The sequence below is a fragment of the Hydractinia symbiolongicarpus genome, chromosome 12, assembly GCF_029227915.1.
Source record: "Hydractinia symbiolongicarpus strain clone_291-10 chromosome 12, HSymV2.1, whole genome shotgun sequence".
Lineage (NCBI taxonomy): Eukaryota > Metazoa > Cnidaria > Hydrozoa > Anthoathecata > Hydractiniidae > Hydractinia > Hydractinia symbiolongicarpus.
In genome coordinates this window covers 15,883,039-15,900,535 of record NC_079886.1, presented here as the reverse complement: position 1 = coordinate 15,900,535, position 17,497 = coordinate 15,883,039, and the positions used below count along the sequence as shown (strand labels likewise).

At 33.4% G+C, this 17,497-nt stretch overlaps 1 protein-coding gene and 1 long non-coding RNA gene across 3 annotated transcripts; both read right to left on the bottom strand.

The window, feature by feature from the left end:
- Positions 1–12: 12 nt before the first annotated feature.
- On the bottom strand, positions 13–14,619 carry LOC130621849 (KRAB-A domain-containing protein 2-like). The gene is made up of 6 exons (XM_057437202.1): positions 14,245–14,619; positions 7,403–7,531; positions 6,498–6,695; positions 5,866–6,265; positions 4,911–5,074; positions 13–891 (listed from the first exon to the last, which is right to left on the bottom strand). Exons 1-6 carry the CDS (start codon positions 14,539–14,541, stop codon positions 265–267), a joined length of 1,815 nt encoding a protein of 604 aa, XP_057293185.1. The 5' UTR covers positions 14,542–14,619; the 3' UTR covers positions 13–264.
- LOC130621851 (uncharacterized) lies at positions 7,538–14,197 on the bottom strand. Of its 2 annotated transcripts, XR_008980942.1 has the most exons (5): positions 12,696–14,197; positions 11,312–12,602; positions 10,237–11,200; positions 9,999–10,106; positions 7,538–9,903 (listed from the first exon to the last, which is right to left on the bottom strand). It is a non-coding gene; the product is annotated as an uncharacterized LOC130621851 (long non-coding RNA). The 2 variants fall into 2 exon arrangements; XR_008980941.1 differs by having other exon boundaries at positions 10,237–12,602.
- Positions 14,620–17,497: the final 2,878 nt, after the last annotated feature.

Genomic DNA, 17,497 nt, shown 5'->3' with positions numbered 1-17,497 from the left:
GAGATAAAACGATTGCACAAGCAGGATTTATTTTTAATTTTTCATCGATCTATTCGACTAATTACATTTAAGTGGAAAACCGCCTTAAAGTGAAATAACTTTCTTGATATTTTTGTGAAGGAAAGATATCCAAATAGCAAAATTCTAATTGTATTCTGCTCGATTAAAAAAATCAATTATGAGAATTAAGCCAATCAGCAAGCATTCCAAACATCAAACGAAACTCCTCCTCAAAGACAAAAAAATTAGCCAATCAGATATCATTTAAAACTCCTCCTCAGTGTCAACATTGATATCATTTGGTTGAATATCCTTCATTGAATAGCAAGCAATTTCATCTTTGTCATCATCACCACATTTTTCAACATCCTCCTTTCTTTTTCTTTTTACGTCCATTTCTAGATTGCTTAACTCCAATGTATTTTCCACGCCATCGTTACTCAATTCAAGCGATGCGACGTTTTCATTGGTTAGTTCTAATGACGTGTTCACGCTTTCATTGTTTAATTCCAGCGAGCCAGTCACGCTAGTTTCTCCTGTGTGTGGAACCATACTTTCTTTTACTACCGAATCACCAATTTCGTCAAAATCTGTCACATTAAGACCAGTTTCGTCATGATTTCCTTGGTCAGTTATGGTTAATGTATTTGTATCCAAATTGACAACAGGTATTTGTATGGTATGTGTGTCCACATTTAAGGCTGTACCGATAATAGCGTATTGATCACCTAGAGAAAGCGGAATGCTATCCAGCGTGGCCGTATTCAAGAGGTCTGTGGAGAGTTCTTTTTGTGAGTTATTCACCTTTTCATGATCATGTGGATTCATGTGAGAGATTAATATTGACTCTTCTCCCGACTGAATGAAATCCGACACAGATACTGTTATTACCTAAAAAAAAGCCATGTTAATAAGCTGGGCACAGGAGAGAAAAAAATGTTTATCTATTAGCCGTGATTTCAGGAAACAGAAATTCGCATAAAAACCACTAAAATCCTTGAACATATTCTTTATACAAAGAGCTAATTTTATTCTATTTTATTTTATTATTATTATTTTTTTTATATTTTTTATTTTTGTGTTAGCAAAATTATATATCGAAATTATATTTCTTGGATCATTCTATTAACTTAAGGCTGTTTTGATTAACCAACCGATTTTTTGCGTATTGTATTTATGCATCACTAAAATGTGGATGACAACGGTTTTGCCGGGTGCATTGTTCTCCAAGATGTGAAAAAGTAGAAAAACAGGATTTTTCCTTTGCACATTGTGCGGAAACTTATTTCATGGAGGCATAAAGATATTATTAATAACTAGTCGATAAAGCCCGTGGAGAAATCCACTTTAGGCAGAAGGACAATGAAGAAAAGAGTTGTTTTACTTTCCAGATCCATATAAAATTGGCGAAATTTAGTTTATTCTTTGCCTGTAAAGTGTAGAGGTGGAAACTGATTAAAATAATGTATAGGATCAAATGTTTTCGACAAATGCCAAACACACAAAAAAATTTTTTTTAGAATTTTATATATCTAATGTCTTCATCGTATAGGTCTTGAAACGCTGATCAAGAAAATGTATAGGATCATGTACTTTTGACAAACGGTTACGAAAATATTAGGGTTGGAAGATTTTTGCTGACGTCATCAACCCGTCCATTCTGAAACGGATCTGTGAATCCAGGTCTAGGAAAATTACCCAAATTGGTCCTAGGTGGTCCTTAGTTACCCACGCGGTGAAAAATCATTGACGTCACCACCTTATTTGGCCTCAAAGTTTTAAGTGCACTGTAATGGCTTCATTAATTTAATATACTTTCCTTTGACGTTAATATTATTTCAACGTTAAAGTTTGGTAAAATACAGAACAATTGTATGGGCGATGTTTTACAGACTTTAACAAAGGAAATAGTGAAGAATATAATCTACTTTGCAAAAGTCACAGACAGACAGAGGGAACTGGCGTATTATTATATACACTAGTCGATAAAGCCCGTGGAAAATTCCACTGAGGCAGGATAGATATGAAAAAGAAGCGTCATTAGAATTTTGATGACGTCAGCAACTCATCCACGAAAAAAAGAACCTTGTTTTCACGTTGCCTCTATTGTGTAGAACTTAAACTGCTGATCAAGAAAATGTTTATGATCATGTGCTATTGACGAACGGTTAAGAAGAAATAAATGCCTCTTCAAAACCTGAAAAATTTGTTTTCTAAATTTTTTTTTAGAAATTTATATACCTGTTGCCTTCCTCGTATAGCTCTTGAAACGCTGATCAAGAAAATGTATAGGATAATGTACTTTTGACAAACGGTTGCAGAGATATTAGAGTTTGAAGGTTTTTTGATGACGTCAGCCCGTTCCGAAACGGATTTGGGGACCCAAGTTTGGAAAAATTACCCAAATTGGTCCTAGGTGGTCCCTAGTTACCCACGCGGTGAAAAATTATTGACGTCACCACCTCGTTTCCAAGTTATTTGGCCTCAAAGTTTTAAGTGCACTGTAATGGCTTCATTAATTTTATATATGATATTGACGTTAAAGTAGTGTGTCGCGCCGTAACGTCAAAAAATTTAACATTTGAGACATAATTTTTTCGGCGACTTCAAAGAAAATTTCGGTGACATCGAAAGAAAATGAGGATATCCACTATGACCGTCACATACGCCTCGTATTATTATATAAGACTAGTCGGTAAGGCCTGTGGAAAAATCCACTTGGGAAAAGGCCATTAAAAAAATAAGTTTCTTTAGATGTTTTACTGACGTAAGCAATGCATATACAAAAAATGTTCTTAAAATCTTACACAAAATGTCTACACAAAATGGCAAGGTGCAAAATCTAGTTAATAAAAAGTACCAACAACGACAGTTACAACATCGACACTCCCAACACCAATACTCACAAAACCGACAGTAAGAACACCAACAGTCACAACACGGATAATAACAATGTCAGAAATAAAGCAGCTCAAATATATACATCTTATAAGTGATTATGTTGAAAACCCTCAGTATTTTATTCTGGAGGCCTTTATTTTCTACTTCTAAATTTACTTTACTTCTAGCTCCACGTAGCTCCACTTTCACTTCCAACTTCACTTTTCTACTTCTTCACTTGGACTTTTTTCTTTTTAAATATTCTTTTTTGAAACACTTATTTTACTTTTTTCAAGATCCTTCTTTTGGGGCTTTTTTGGTGGCGAGAGAACACCATTTTTCGAAAGTTAGCCGTTAAATTTATTTCAGCAAATCAAATTGAGTCGTTTTCATTACGTGATGTAAACAAAGTAAACCCGCTAGCAAAATTGACATAATTATTTCGGCGACTTTAAAGATAATTTCAGCAACATCAAAGGAAAATGACGATATCAACTTTGCCTGTCTCAGACACACGAAACTGGCGTATTATTATATAGACTAAAAGAAGATTAAGTTGTTTTGTAGATTTTGCTATCGTCAGCAGTGCATACAAAAAAAATGGCGAAATGTAGTTTATCTGTTGCCTGTAATGCGTGCAGATTGAAACGCTGATAAAAATAAGTGTTCGCAAACGAATAAGGAGACGAATAAGGAGACATATATAAGTGTTTTAAAATTTTAAAATTTTGCTGACGTCAGTAAACTCCTCTAAAGTACAAATGAAAATTTCCTTAGAAGTTTGTACAAAATCCACTTAGACAGGAGTACCTTGGAAAAGAGAATCGTAACTTGTATTTTGATGACGTCTGCCAGGACCCGTCAATACACAATATTTTTTTCCTGAAATTTGTTTACACGTTGCTTCCAATGTGTAGAGCTTGAAACACTGATCAAAATAATGCATGGAATCACATACAACACCAACAATAATAATATAGTCAGAAATTACACATTTAAGAATTGGATGCTTTTAGGTGGCTTTTGCTGAAAAAAGGGAGCCTGCTTGCTCCAGCGACATAAAACCAAACGTCTAAAAATATCAAAGTTCTTACTATCTGTGATTTCAAATCGACTTCAAACTCTAGCCTTTATTTTCTACTTCAACTTTCTTTACTTCTAGCTCCACTTCTCACTTCCAACTTAACATTTCTATTTCTTCACTTGAACTTTTTTCTTTTTAAATATGCTCTTTTCACTTTTTTTAAGACGAAGGGACCGTTCTTTTTGTCGTTGATTTCTTCAGTGTCGAGGGAAACCAATTTTTGTAAAAAAAAGCCGTTAAATTTATTTCAGCAAATCGAGTTGCTCCATTTTGATCACGTGATGTAAACAAAGTAAACCCGCTAGCAAAATGGATATAACTTTTTCGGAAACTTCAAGGGAAATTTCGGCAACATCAAAGGAAAATGAACACATCAACTTTGTCTGTTACGGACAGATACACACAGTCTCCGTATTATTTTAGAGATATCTCTATGATGGAGGTGACACCTGATTCCCAACCTGGTGTATTATGTATGTGTTTTTAGTTTGAAAAGTGTTTTTTAACCTGCCTTTATAAAATTTAATTAGTTTTTAAGATCTTCTAACTATTTTATTTATTTATTATTTTATCATTGTAAAAAAATTGTTTTGACGCTGAAATATACTTTTTTTAATTGTGTTTAATTATATATTGTTAAACGGCTAATCAAACCATATTCCGGGTAGACATGCGAGAAATAATTATAATTCACAACATAAAAATTGTCTCGGTATCAAAATAAAATATGTTAAATCTAAGCATTTCTTCCAGCCAGTTAGGGTTCTGCCACCTGGCAGAAGAAATTAAAAGTTATATACTAGTGGTAATTTATGTACTGGTCCAGCCGGTCTTTCTGGATAAATAAAAAAAATATTTTTGAAGAAAAGAGAACACCCGAAGAAACCATCAGAAGACAAGCTCTACTATACGCTTCAGTACTAGATTAAAAAGAATATAGACCTACTTCATTTATATTATTGTCTTGTGTATCATCACCTTCTATCATCTCTTCTTCCCGCGGTATCTCTTTAACGGAAGGTGCATATGTATATACTTTTGGTCTTCGATTAAACACAATATCATAAGAAGGAGGATTCTCAGATTCGAATTGGTTTGTATTCAGCGAATCTAAATATTACATCAAAAAAAGTAGTACACTACTCTTTTTTTCCAAGCTAGTTTATTTGAATTCAAGGTAAATCAATTGGGAAGCGTTTCTCAAAAGAAACATTCATCATTGCGGATCCGCCTTTAAACATTATAATCATTTCACAGCCTTTTTTGCCCTTTTTTAGTTAATTTTTAGTTTTTTGATGTACAATTTCGAGAAACAATGGTTTTATTAAAAGATTCTGTTAGTTTTCTCATGCTTTTGTTAAGGTGTTTGCACACATTGTATGGATATGTTTCTGAACAAAAATAACTTACTCTAGGTTTAAATTGTGAGTCTGTCTCTTAAATTTCTAAATTTGCAGGACATATTTTAGTGATTTTACTGGCTGTCTGCTAATTTTTTTTAACAATTTTAATTTTTTCAAAGATTTTTTCGTGTTTTTGAAAGATTTTTACTACAATTTACCCGGCACTTTAAAGTTACGAAGCACACAGACATACAAAAAAATACCTAGGTACCCCAAAATTGCAGTGCTAAACATTTAAATCTATCAGAAATTAATTTTTATAAAAATGTGAAAACAACATCTACGTACTATGTCTCATAACTAGACAATTGTTTTTGGAAGTATTAATTTTTCATAGTTTTTCTCAAGATAATAATATTGGATATTCAAGGTTTTTAAAGTCACTAGTCTGATTTCAAGGAATTCAAAATTTTAAATGTTTGAAAGCCACTTTGTTTACGCGCACTCGCAATATTAGTAGGTGTGAGCAAGGTAACATTAGTAACTAGAATATCCTACATTGTATTCCTGGTAACCATACACTCCAGCTGGATACATCCCCTTGTTTGGCACGAATAGTTTCAATAAGAATCATGATCGTCTTTTGTCGCTGTTGTATCAACGTGTTCATTTTCTTTAGACGTGGATTACCATTTACGATTTGCGCGTCAGTTGACCAAAATTGTAAAACCCATGTAATCAGGTCATCGACAAATTTTCGTCCAAGATTTGAATGTAATATATGAGGCAAGCCGAAGTGACCAAGCACGTACCTACAAAGCTTTCGAGCAACGTATAAGGGATCTGTTCGTTTTAGTGGGAACAACACATTGTATTTGGTGTGATGGTCGAGGAAATGACCAATGTATGAAAACTGACCATCGGCATCAGGGAAAGCTTGCATGTCCAATATATCAATCTGAAATAAGAAATTAACAAGAAAGAGCAGAAATTAACATTTTTACTTGTTTATGACTGCAATATTTGATCAGTAACTTTAAATATGACAAACAGAGCTTGAGAGACTAAAGAAAACTTCTTACATGAAACTATAGCCACAGTAGAACAGAGCAACGTGTTACCACGCAAAAGGTAAAAACCATATTATATATCAAAGACTTCATTCAAGCATTTCTATTACAGTTTGGTACCTGACATCTTGTCAAAAATGTCATCTCGATTTCTTTTTTCTTTGCTGGAACCTGCTGTTCCACTCTTTTCTTTAATTTGTTCGTTGTATTTCTCAGAGTTGTTGGTATAAAACAAGCATGTGCTTTCTGACAAAACTGACACATGTTGACATACTTGTGGACAACTTCGCGTGGTATGTTGCAGTATGTCGCGTTGATCTGGAAATAAATAGTTGTGGTGGACAGAAAGTAAAAATCTGTGTTGCTCCAAAGTATGATGGGAATCTTACTGGGGAGCAACTGAATTGGTGGATAGCTTGGTGGATAGCTGACTACATAAAATTATAGTCAGCTTTTACTAAAACCAGGTAGTATTTTCCAACATAGCATCACAACTACCAGCATTATACAACACAGTATAACTTTTCATCTTGCAATAACGATAATTGATCGCTGGATTGTTTATAAAAATTGAAACTGGGTGAGTGAAGGTGAAGTTTTTTCATTTTACAGCCAGTGTGTTTATTCAAAAATAAGTATTCCAAATTTATTCTCCTTAACAACACAGTCGAGTTTATTCCTTGTTAAACAGGCGATACATGATCCAATTTGACTGATCTGTTTTTTTAACATTGTATTAAAATTGCAACCAATCACACTCTTTGAAACAAGATTCGAATTCGACAAGTTGAACCAAAAAGAGTGATCAAAATGATGTAATTGATAAATCAAATCCGATAAAATGGTTCATGTATCCCCCCATTACTTTTGAACGAAAAGTTTGAATTCGACAAATTGGATTATGTATCGCACACTTTAATTGGGTTAGACATTTATGGATTATTTTTTGAAACACTTCCTACATCAATCAATTGATAAAAATCAATTACAACTAAACTTTTGAAATGTACACTTGCGTATGATACCTTCTTAAATGTTCCTTTATATCCCCGGTGTCGTTCTCCATTTTTGTGAGCATTATCAATCACATCAAACATATCTTCTTTGAATATAACTTGACGATGCTGCCCAAGCATTGCATGACTAGACTTTGCCTAAGACGATAAAAAAACATGAAACAACATCTCAATTGCACCTATAGTCAATCTTATTTGTATTTGTTTATTTATATCTGTATATAAACTTCAAAATAAATTGACTACTCTTGAAAGTTATGCATATAAACATTCACAAGTAATTGACTAACAGTATAAATTTCAACAATTTTATCTACACACCTTATTTATAATAATGCATTCATAACGTTGTGAACAAAAATCTATTTTGGCATATTAATTTTTACACAAGTTCAAATTCCCTCCAAAAATAACAAAAAGTATGTGCAAAAATTAATTTGGATTTAAGGTATATACCATAAGCAGAGACTTGCTTTTACGTCCACACATTCATGCAAAATAAATAATTTAGGCCACTGATAGCAAATGCCAAGTATTATGAAAGGTTAAGCAATGGAGAACATAAACAACACTTAAGATAACTGACATATGCTTTCAGCTACGCTTCTTTAGAAATCTTACTGAAAACGCTTGAAATAAACAAACATAAAAGGGTCACCTCCATTTTTGTTTTGTTTCTTATTATTTCGATATTCTGCCCGCTAACAGGGATTATGTTTTAACAGTGAAGACGGTACACTTGACCCATTTTTACAGTTATTATCTTGCACTCTTTGCGATGTTCATTTCGATTTGTTTAAAACGTTACTAGAGCAGTTACCACTGATGTTAAATAGAGCAAAAATGCCTTACTGGCATATAACTTAGGTGCTTGAATATGTCATAAAACTTGATTTAATGATGTCTGACACACAAGACAAGCTGTTTGTTTTTACTAGTTTTAGAAAAGCTATTTGGCTTAGTCTGTGCCTTGTAATGCAATGGATCCCTCGCTTCATCGTTTACCCAAAAGTTAAGGCATTTATACAGTAAAATTTAGGCTCCATGGAAAGGCCATAAAATTTAATTATTCACAAGAATAATATACTCCTTGTGACTACAAAAAAAACCATTATAAATGTATATTCTTCCAGCTCTGCAACATAAGTTCAACATCGTTTACCACCTTGATTGCATTTTAATGCCCTTAATAAATTTTCTACGTATACATTAGATCTATATACCTCTAAAATGTTCAGAATTGATTTTAAAATTCGATTAGGAAAAGCGTCAATAACATGATGCATGAAGGAGTGTAAAATAACTTCTTCACAACGGATGTTTCAGAATTAATCACAGAATAAATTTTTGAGTACTTGCATGCCACAAAGTGCTCCTGAAATTCCTATAACAATCCTAATGATATGCCACATCAGCTCCAAATAAACCTTTAATTGTGTTAGTTAGAAGTATTCTATTCCCTGTGATTTTGTAATTTTCATTATCAAATTTTAGAGGAAGTTTTGTGAAGTAAATCAATAGTTTTTGCGCCTTGTATTTTCTTCTTTATTTTTTGTAATTTATCTACAATTGGTATAATTCTTTCCTTGCACTTTTGTCAACCATCGGAAAACTGTATAAATAAGACTAAGTGTACTGCACCACAATTCTCAGGTTTTCCATCGTGACTACTTTAGCCGCAAGCTTTATTACTAGACGAAACAAAAGGACGGGAAACTTCTTTAACAACTTTGTTTTTGAGAAACCATAAAGCCTTTTTTCAGAAACTTACCCTGACAAGCTATATGGGCCATTAATTCTTTACCCAAAACTTAATCATCAGTAAAATATATATAATGCTATAAACATGCTAATATATACCCCATCTCTTTTATTAGAAATCCGTAGACAAAATATGGGATACCATTAAGTTGAAAATAGAAGAAGCTGTGAAATTGTGTGTATACCCAAGAAAAAGAGAAAGTCTTTGGACAAACTTCTAAAGCATATCAAGCAAGAAAAAGAAAAATACGCTGGTGAAGGGTCTATAGCAATTCCAGAGATTATCAATACTGTGTTAAATATAAAAGAGCACTGAACACAGCTACTAAAGAAGTAAAACATGCCAAAAGATCAGTTGAACAAAAATTAACGAAAAACATTAAAAAAGACCCTGAAGCATTTTACAAATACGCAAAAAGGAAAATGAATTATGTGCAGAAATTAGTTTTAATAAGTTTTAATGCTTATATGTATGTATATATACATAGTTGTGTAAAAAAGAAAGCTAGCCATATGTATAAATATATGTTGTTTGTTTTTTAATTTTGCAAGAATATAATATAAATGATGTGGGATATGTCCAACAAACATCCCTCTCATTACTTGAAACTCTTTTTGTGTATATATATCCTTTTTAATATATAATTTTGTTGCTTTTGTGGAAGCTGAACATGTTCAGCAAAACCCAAATGATGTGCTTGCAGATGTCAGTTTTGTTGCTGATGCTAAATCCACAGTAGCAAGTAGGCCTAAAAAATAGTGAAGTTATGTTTTTTGTTTACAAAATAATTGAAAATAAAATAAAATAAAGTCAAAACTAAAATAAAAAGAAGTTTTTAAATACCATATCGTAGGTATTCACAACAGTCATTTTTAATTCTTTTGTGGCATATGTCAATTTCTTAGATTTCACTGTAATATTTATGGCGGCATCTGTCTTGAATCTTGGAACCTATAAGGATAAAATTTTGTATAATATATGTTTGACCTGTTTGTTATAGTTTATGCATAAACACACTTAAATTAAAAAAAAATAAAAATAAAAAAAGTTGTAGTTTTGTAATTAAGAAATTTAAACTTACAAAAAATTTGCCTTTTTTTTTTTTTTTTTGCTTTTTCCAGGGAACGTTTAAATGTCTTGTTTTGCTTTGCCCCTGATTCTGTATGGTGTTCCTAATGTTAATGGTGTTTCTTCTCCTATGATATTTCTTCTTGACTTTTTCTTCTCTTTGTTTGTCAAAGGTCTGCATGTTTCCAATATTCATTGATTGTAAACATTTCTTGAGTGGTTGGACTTTCCATTGACTCCAGATTGGATGGATTTTCTAATAGTTGTCCAATTTCAGCACACATCAATGTTGCATCATGTTTTTGCCTGGCATGCTGTCTTTGAGTTAATCTAATTGTTGAGGTTGCTGTACCATCAGAGTATTTTCGCCAAAGAGTTTCGATGAAAATACTGTTTGTTGTGTCATCTTTAGCTGCTGTAAGAAGACTAACCTTCCCACTCCCACAATGTTTAAATGATGCATTGATTGATTCAGCTTGATTAAGTCTGGGAGTGAACATATCAGTTTTGTATGCTCTTGACAAGTGTATATACGTTTGCTGTCCCACCAGTTTACAAAGTAATGGAGATTTTTTTTTGACTCTGCTTTTCTAATAAAATTCAATAAAATAACCTTTTACTGTTTGATATCTACTGATAGTGTTGACCTCCAACCACTGATGACACAGGTCCTTGAAATTATAAGCATTGGGATTGTGTTTGCAGGATATGGTGATATAAGGAAAGGGTGATTGTAGAAGAGCCAGGACATCTGTTGATTTTGCCATTGATGTGACCATACTTCTTGAGAACATGTGATCCCCCAGTTTATTCATTTGATCTACTAGCTCCAATTTAAATTTGCTTGTTTTGAAGACAAATGACTGATTGCCATTTAGACGTCTGTCATTTACTTCATAAATAAGAAACTGGTCCATGGAATCTGTGGTCTCCTTTAACATACCCAGTGCATCGAAGCTATGTCTAAGTGTTCATACCTATTGAAATAATAACTTATTTAGACAAAGGCAATAAGACCAGTGATATGTTTATCTTCTAACACACAATACATAAGTATGTGGATGAACAGTACTTGTTACAATATATACCTCTCTTAAGGTCTTCTTTTTTAAGTTTCTGGTGTGCTGTGTGTCACATAGTGCCTCACTTAACCTTTTTACTTCTTTCCAATTTCCATTTTGCACAGCTTTGTTGATGTTAACACTGGGTACTTGACTTGGTTTCAACTACTTGTTTTTTTTTTGAATTGATTGATCACCATCATTTCCTTTTCTTTTTTTTTTTTTGCTCTGGTTTTCCATAATGATATATTTTAACAACTTAAGCACCACATCAAATTCCTGAATCTTCCTTGCTTAACATTTCACAGGTTGAGCTGGTTGTTCAGGGTGTTACTTAGCTTAAATAGAGGCCGGTAATGGCCTCTTTCCAATTGAAAGTAGCCTACTTTTTCCCAATGGAAGATTTTAAAAAAGCTACAATGTTCATGAAAAGCATGTATAATTTGAAAATTCTGATGTTGATAAATGCTAGGAAACACCAACACTACACTATTCACTCTTTTAGGCTATCAATATTTTGGAAATTTTTATTTTTACAAAGCTTGCGAGCTTTTCAGGCTTGTCGCTGTCTGCCTTCTTTGCCGTGTTTTGATTATCCAAAAAGTTTGAAAGAACACGTTCTATTTGAAATGTGAAATAAGTAGAATTTGTTGATGTAGCGAAAGTGAGTTAGGTGTAGTGAAAAGCTATGTTAAATCGAAAAATATTGTAAACATTGTTTTTATTTATTTATTCTTTTGTCGTTAACCTTAGATTAGCATTTTACGCAAAGTTAAGATGGTAGCATGTGAGTAAAAAACACGAAGTCTTCGACCAATGTTTTAGAAGAAATTGCACTGGGAAAGGCCGTTTCCAGGCATCTGAGAACATGGAATTTTAAAATTTTCCCTTCAGACGCCACCAGGGGGCCTGCAGGAGACCCTTATCGAAATTCCCAATTGAGGCCTAACAAAAATTGTTTGCTTTTCCATATTCCTTAAGGAATGAGCAGTTCGTATTGTCACACACAAACCCACCTTTCCAAGATGCTAATCGTCGAACTCCAGTAAGATCTTTTTTTTTATGTCCTATTTATATTTTATTTCCTTACTGCTCAAATTCTCCATTGGTATGAACAATTTGGTTCCAAATATTTTTTTCTAGATAAAAAAGAGGAAAAAACTTTTTCTCTGAAGAAGTTACTAGATCTGTCAGTAGTATGTTGTGATCAATATCTGATATGGAGGAGCTTGATCTGTCACTCTCTGTGTGTTCTTCTTTGAAGTCGAAAGGAGGTTTCTGCAAAATGCTGTCATCTGAACTACTTTGATTGTGATAACTAAATATCAGGATATGACCAGATTACTTTTTGCATGATAAATTAACACATTAAAAATTGTTATGAAGACGCCAATGAAATATTATTTCTTACCTACTGTCAAAATTTAACTTTCTTCTCTTAGGTCGTTTGGTGTTTTCAGAGTCCTCATTGATTTAACTTTAATTACACTAGAGCTATTGCTAATTGATGTTGCACTGGAGGTTATTTCGATTGTCTAAGACAAAGAGAAGACAAAGGAATCTGGGTTACAAAATGTAAAGTGTTCAGAAAATATCAGCAAAGCAATGGATTTAAAAAAGCCTCACCTGATTGCATTGCTTATCATCATCGGAGCTGATGCTGTATACTTCGGTGTTTTGAACGAAGAAATTGTATAAATTGTTTATAATTCAAAATAAGTTCAAAATCAAACATCGGTTTTTATACCCTAAACTACCACACCCTGAAAAGTTTGTGTGGTACGATTTCAAGCATAAGAAAGTGCATCATAACATTAACATGAACCAATCCCCTAGCAAAATTAAAACGTTGCTTTTATTCTTATTCAGCTTCACAAAGAAAAAAAAATATACAATCTTTTTATTAATTTCCCAGAGGGGGGGGGGTAAAATTTTGATTTGTGGTGCAAACTCACTTTAGCATGATTTATATTGAATTTAAATTTTGAACTTTGTTCCCTTCCGAATCATGCATTATTGCGAATGATAAAAAAGATTTTCAGCCAATTTAAAAACTCTATTTAGGAAAACAAGAGTTTTATTTTTCCCATTTCTGTTCTGTTTCCAAGTAAAATTGTTACATGTCTGACTACAAAAAAACGCCATCAGTAGAGGCTACATGCACTTGTCCACGGGCGAGGGTGCTGACTCGCCAGAAACGGCAAAAATCACTGGCTATCAGACAACTTGCGGCTTTTCACACAAAATTTCAAAATGAGCTCGTGCGTGTTGCGTTTCAGGTTCAATTCGGGCGATTTTAGACTGGCCCAGGCTTTTCTGGACGTTTACAGACGAAAACCTTGAAAAAAAAAAACGAAAAGAAATGTCTCATGTCCACGGTAATCGAAGATATTTTCCTGGCAATCGTTTTCCGTAAAATGAGACAATTCACTAACTCCGCAACTCACAACTAGATACTCACGGAACTCCACTACACTTGAAGATTAGACCGTCATTAAAAATATGTTGTGTTCGCGTCCTCTGACCGACTCACTTTTGGTAATAAAAACCCGAATTTTGCAAGATATTTTTCAAAAAGAAATTTTTTTTCGCTAGAACTAATTTATGCAAAATTGACAAAAATTGACAAAAACTTCCGAAAATTAATTTCCTTTTTTTTTTAAGTTACGGACGGGACAGCTCATTTTTGCATGGTCGTCAGGACGCGAAATTAACATATATTTGATGGTGGCCTTACCAATAATACCCCAAGCAACAACGCCTCTGCAAAAATATTCCAGAGAAACAAGTCAAGCATCAAAGTTAGTAAATCGATATCTTTGTGATTTAAATTTTAGCATCATAGTTACTTAGCCACTCACCCATTTAGCACTTAAATCAAATATTGATATGTGTGAGAGTGACCTCCTATGGTCCCTGTGGGGGCTGCCTATCAAATAAAATCAAAAATAATTGTATACCTTATCTTTTATAGGTAAACATAATATATCACCCAAGCCAACTACGTTAATTAGTTGAAATTTTCGTTTTTTAACTTGAAATCTAAAAGTTGCACCATATTTGGACCGAAGCTCCTGGTCAACACCCTGTTCCCGTTGGTCACGCAAGAGCTGAATAATTTTTTCTCCGTATGCCCTTGAGATCATTGTGCTTTGACGTGCCACTCTATTCATAAGCCAGTTACAAAATTCATCTTTGTTGATGTAAGTTTGATTTTGAATACTTTCGCTTTCGGTCACTGTCGACGAACCTTCCATTTCTTTTGAATGTTTATAGTGACCAGACAGGTTGGGCAGTTGCAGTTTGTGCTGTCATAAAGTGTGGAACGATAAGAAAAAGAATGTGCCCGTAGAACAGTGTGCGTTATTCGTACACAGCCAAGTATGTTTCATGCATAATAAGTACTTGATCGAGTAGCATGTAACATTAATATCTTATTTGTTTGCTTAGGTCACGTGTGATTTAAAGGAAAATTTCAAAATCAAAACAGACGTGAAGTAGCAAAGAAAGACCAGAAAATGTGCATGACAGATATTTATTTTTACTCCGCCTGCACAGGGATACAAATTGATTGCGATATAGTTTATATTGCTTATGGAGAGTAGATTTAACTATAGGATTTTTCGCATTAATAAAAGATTTATACAGTTTGTCACGTTGGCTAATACAGTACCGCTTGAATGTAACTTTACATGTACAGTTAGGGACAACTTCAAATTAGACTATCCCGCCTAAATAGGCTATGATAGACAAATTAGGTGAAATTTATCTCCTAACTAGTCTGTCAACATTGAATTTGCTTATTACGGCCTTCTGGTCCGTGGTCGCACCGCTCTTTAAGGTTAAATATGATCTAACAAACCTCCCTCGGATGTAGAAGTATTATTTTCCTAAATGTTATGGTGCGTTTTGAAGATATTGCTTTTAATTTGTTTTGCTGCTAATCCGCATGCGCACAACAGTTTTTTCCGGCGTGTTTTAAAAAACCGCTGAAATAGACTATTTTGATTTAAAAAAAGATGGCGCATGGTTAGGCTATGATGTCCTAATTACGCTATATTAGACAAAATAAGATACTTGGACAGTCTCGCCCCGGACCTTGTTCTAGTCAATTTGAAACGAGTTTGGTTGGTGGGCACGTTCACATGTATAACTTTTATATCCGCCATGCAAATTCTATGAAATTTGACCTAAGCAAAGCTGACTAAGTCAGCAAGTAGTACAGGAAAAATAGTAGCGCGACCAACAAAGATTGCGAAGATATCGCCGATTAAAATTTTCCATCTCCTAAATAGACTAATCTCTCAAGTTAAGCTATTAAAATCCCCTAATTTAGCTACTAGCTTATTTAGGAGAAATAGTCTAATTTGCAGTTGTCCCTAACTGATGTACGCGAGTTTTATGACCTCATGTAACAATCTCATGTCTACATAAGAGCGTTCACATATCTTTTGTTTATACACGAACTTAATTGCTTTCTTTTGACTAGTTGTTGTAACATGTAACATGCATGTTATTGTTTAAAAGTATTAAATATCACAAAGGCTATTGAAATATATTATTTCAGAAAAATGAACGAACACAACACGTTAAAAGCATTTCTATCGCCGCTTTTTGTTCCTACATTTTAAAAACGATCTAACGTAGCTTTTCCATCACCGTTTTTCATTCTTAAATTTTTTAATACAGAATACGTATTTCGTATTTTTTAATACTAGACTATTTTATAATAAAAGAGAAGTGGTCGATTTTTCTAGAGAGCATCACATATGTATATATCTTTTTTTGCAAATGCGTTAAAATGAGGGCTCACGACAATATCATAAGCAATACCTACATTTAGAAGGTTCTGGAAAGAGAGTACAGCTCACAAGTGCGCATGATAGAAGAAAGTAAAAAAAAAGTCAAAAAAAATAGCAAAAAAGTTGGGGGGGGGGCAATGCCCCCCCCCCTGGATTCGCCGGCCCTGTCGCATTTATAAATCTTTTCTTCGATCAAAAGAACCTAACCAAAGACTATATCTTGAAGCCAGATATAAAAGCTATAGGAATAATGTAGACAAAGCAAAAGTAATTTTTATCAAATATATTTCAGGGAAAATATGAAAAACATTAGCAAAATCTGGAAGGGTCTCAATAACATTATTACAAACAAATCAAAATCTGAACATACAACTTTATCTTTGATCATTGATGGAAATGTTACCTCAAACCCTCTTGCTGTTGCTAATGAATTCAATACATTTTTCTCATCCATTGCTGACAACATTAAAAAGAAAATTCCTCGTACTTATTAACAATTTCTTAAAAATCCAACAAGAAATTCAATATTTCTTGCACCTGTTTCTTCAGATGAAATTGGAAAATGTTTTTCCATGCTTGACTCTAACAAGGCTAATGGTCCTCCTAGTATCCCATCTAGAGCACTGAATATAGCAAAAAAAAATTATATTTCTTTAGCAGAAATAATCAATATGAGCTTCACTAAAGGCATTTTTCCTGAGAGACTTAAAGTTGCCATGGTTCTACCTGTACACAAAAAGGCAGCAAACTAGACTGTAACAACTACCACCCAATATCTTTATTATCCAACATTAATAAAGTGTTTGGAAAAACTGATGTATAAACATGTTTACCATTTTCTTACTTTACAAAAAAACCATTTTTACGCAGCATTTTGGCTTCAGACGTAACTACTCTACACCCAATGCCCTTCTAAAAATGTGTCAGAAAATTGCTGATGCATTAGATAAAGGAGATTATGCTTGTGTAGTTTTTATTGACCTTCAGAAAGCCTTCGATACAGTTGACCATAATATCTTACTTGATAAACTTAAACACTATGGAATTCTTGGCAATGCTTATTTCCTATTTAAGACCTATCTAAAGGGTAGGCGTCAGTTTGTCACTGTAGCTGGTTGTTCTTCTATTGAATTTGTTATCAGACACAGGGTTCCGCAAGGATCAGTACTAGTACCATTGCTTTTTTTACTTTATATTAACCACCTAAACTATGCTATCAATAACTCTATTGTATATCACTTTGCTGATGATACAAACCTACTGCATTTTAATCACTCACCAAAAAAGTCAATTTGGATTTGAAATCTCTCTGGCATTGGTTGAATGCCAATAAAATTTCATTAAATGCCAGCAAAACTGAATACATTCTTTTTAGACATCCCTCTAAACCTATTACTCAGCATATCAAACT

Coding starts and splice junctions, on each gene's coding strand:
- LOC130621849 (XM_057437202.1), bottom strand. CDS start 14,541: ATGGAAGGTTCGTCGACAGTGACCGAAAGCGAAAGTATTCAAAATCAA. Junction 6,266..6,497: donor CATTTTTGACAAGATGTCAG/GTACCAAACTGT, acceptor TTCTTATTTCAG/ATTGATATATTGGACATGCA. Junction 892..4,910: donor AAGACAATAATATAAATGAA/GTAGGTCTATAT, acceptor GCTTTTTTTTAG/GTAATAACAGTATCTGTGTC.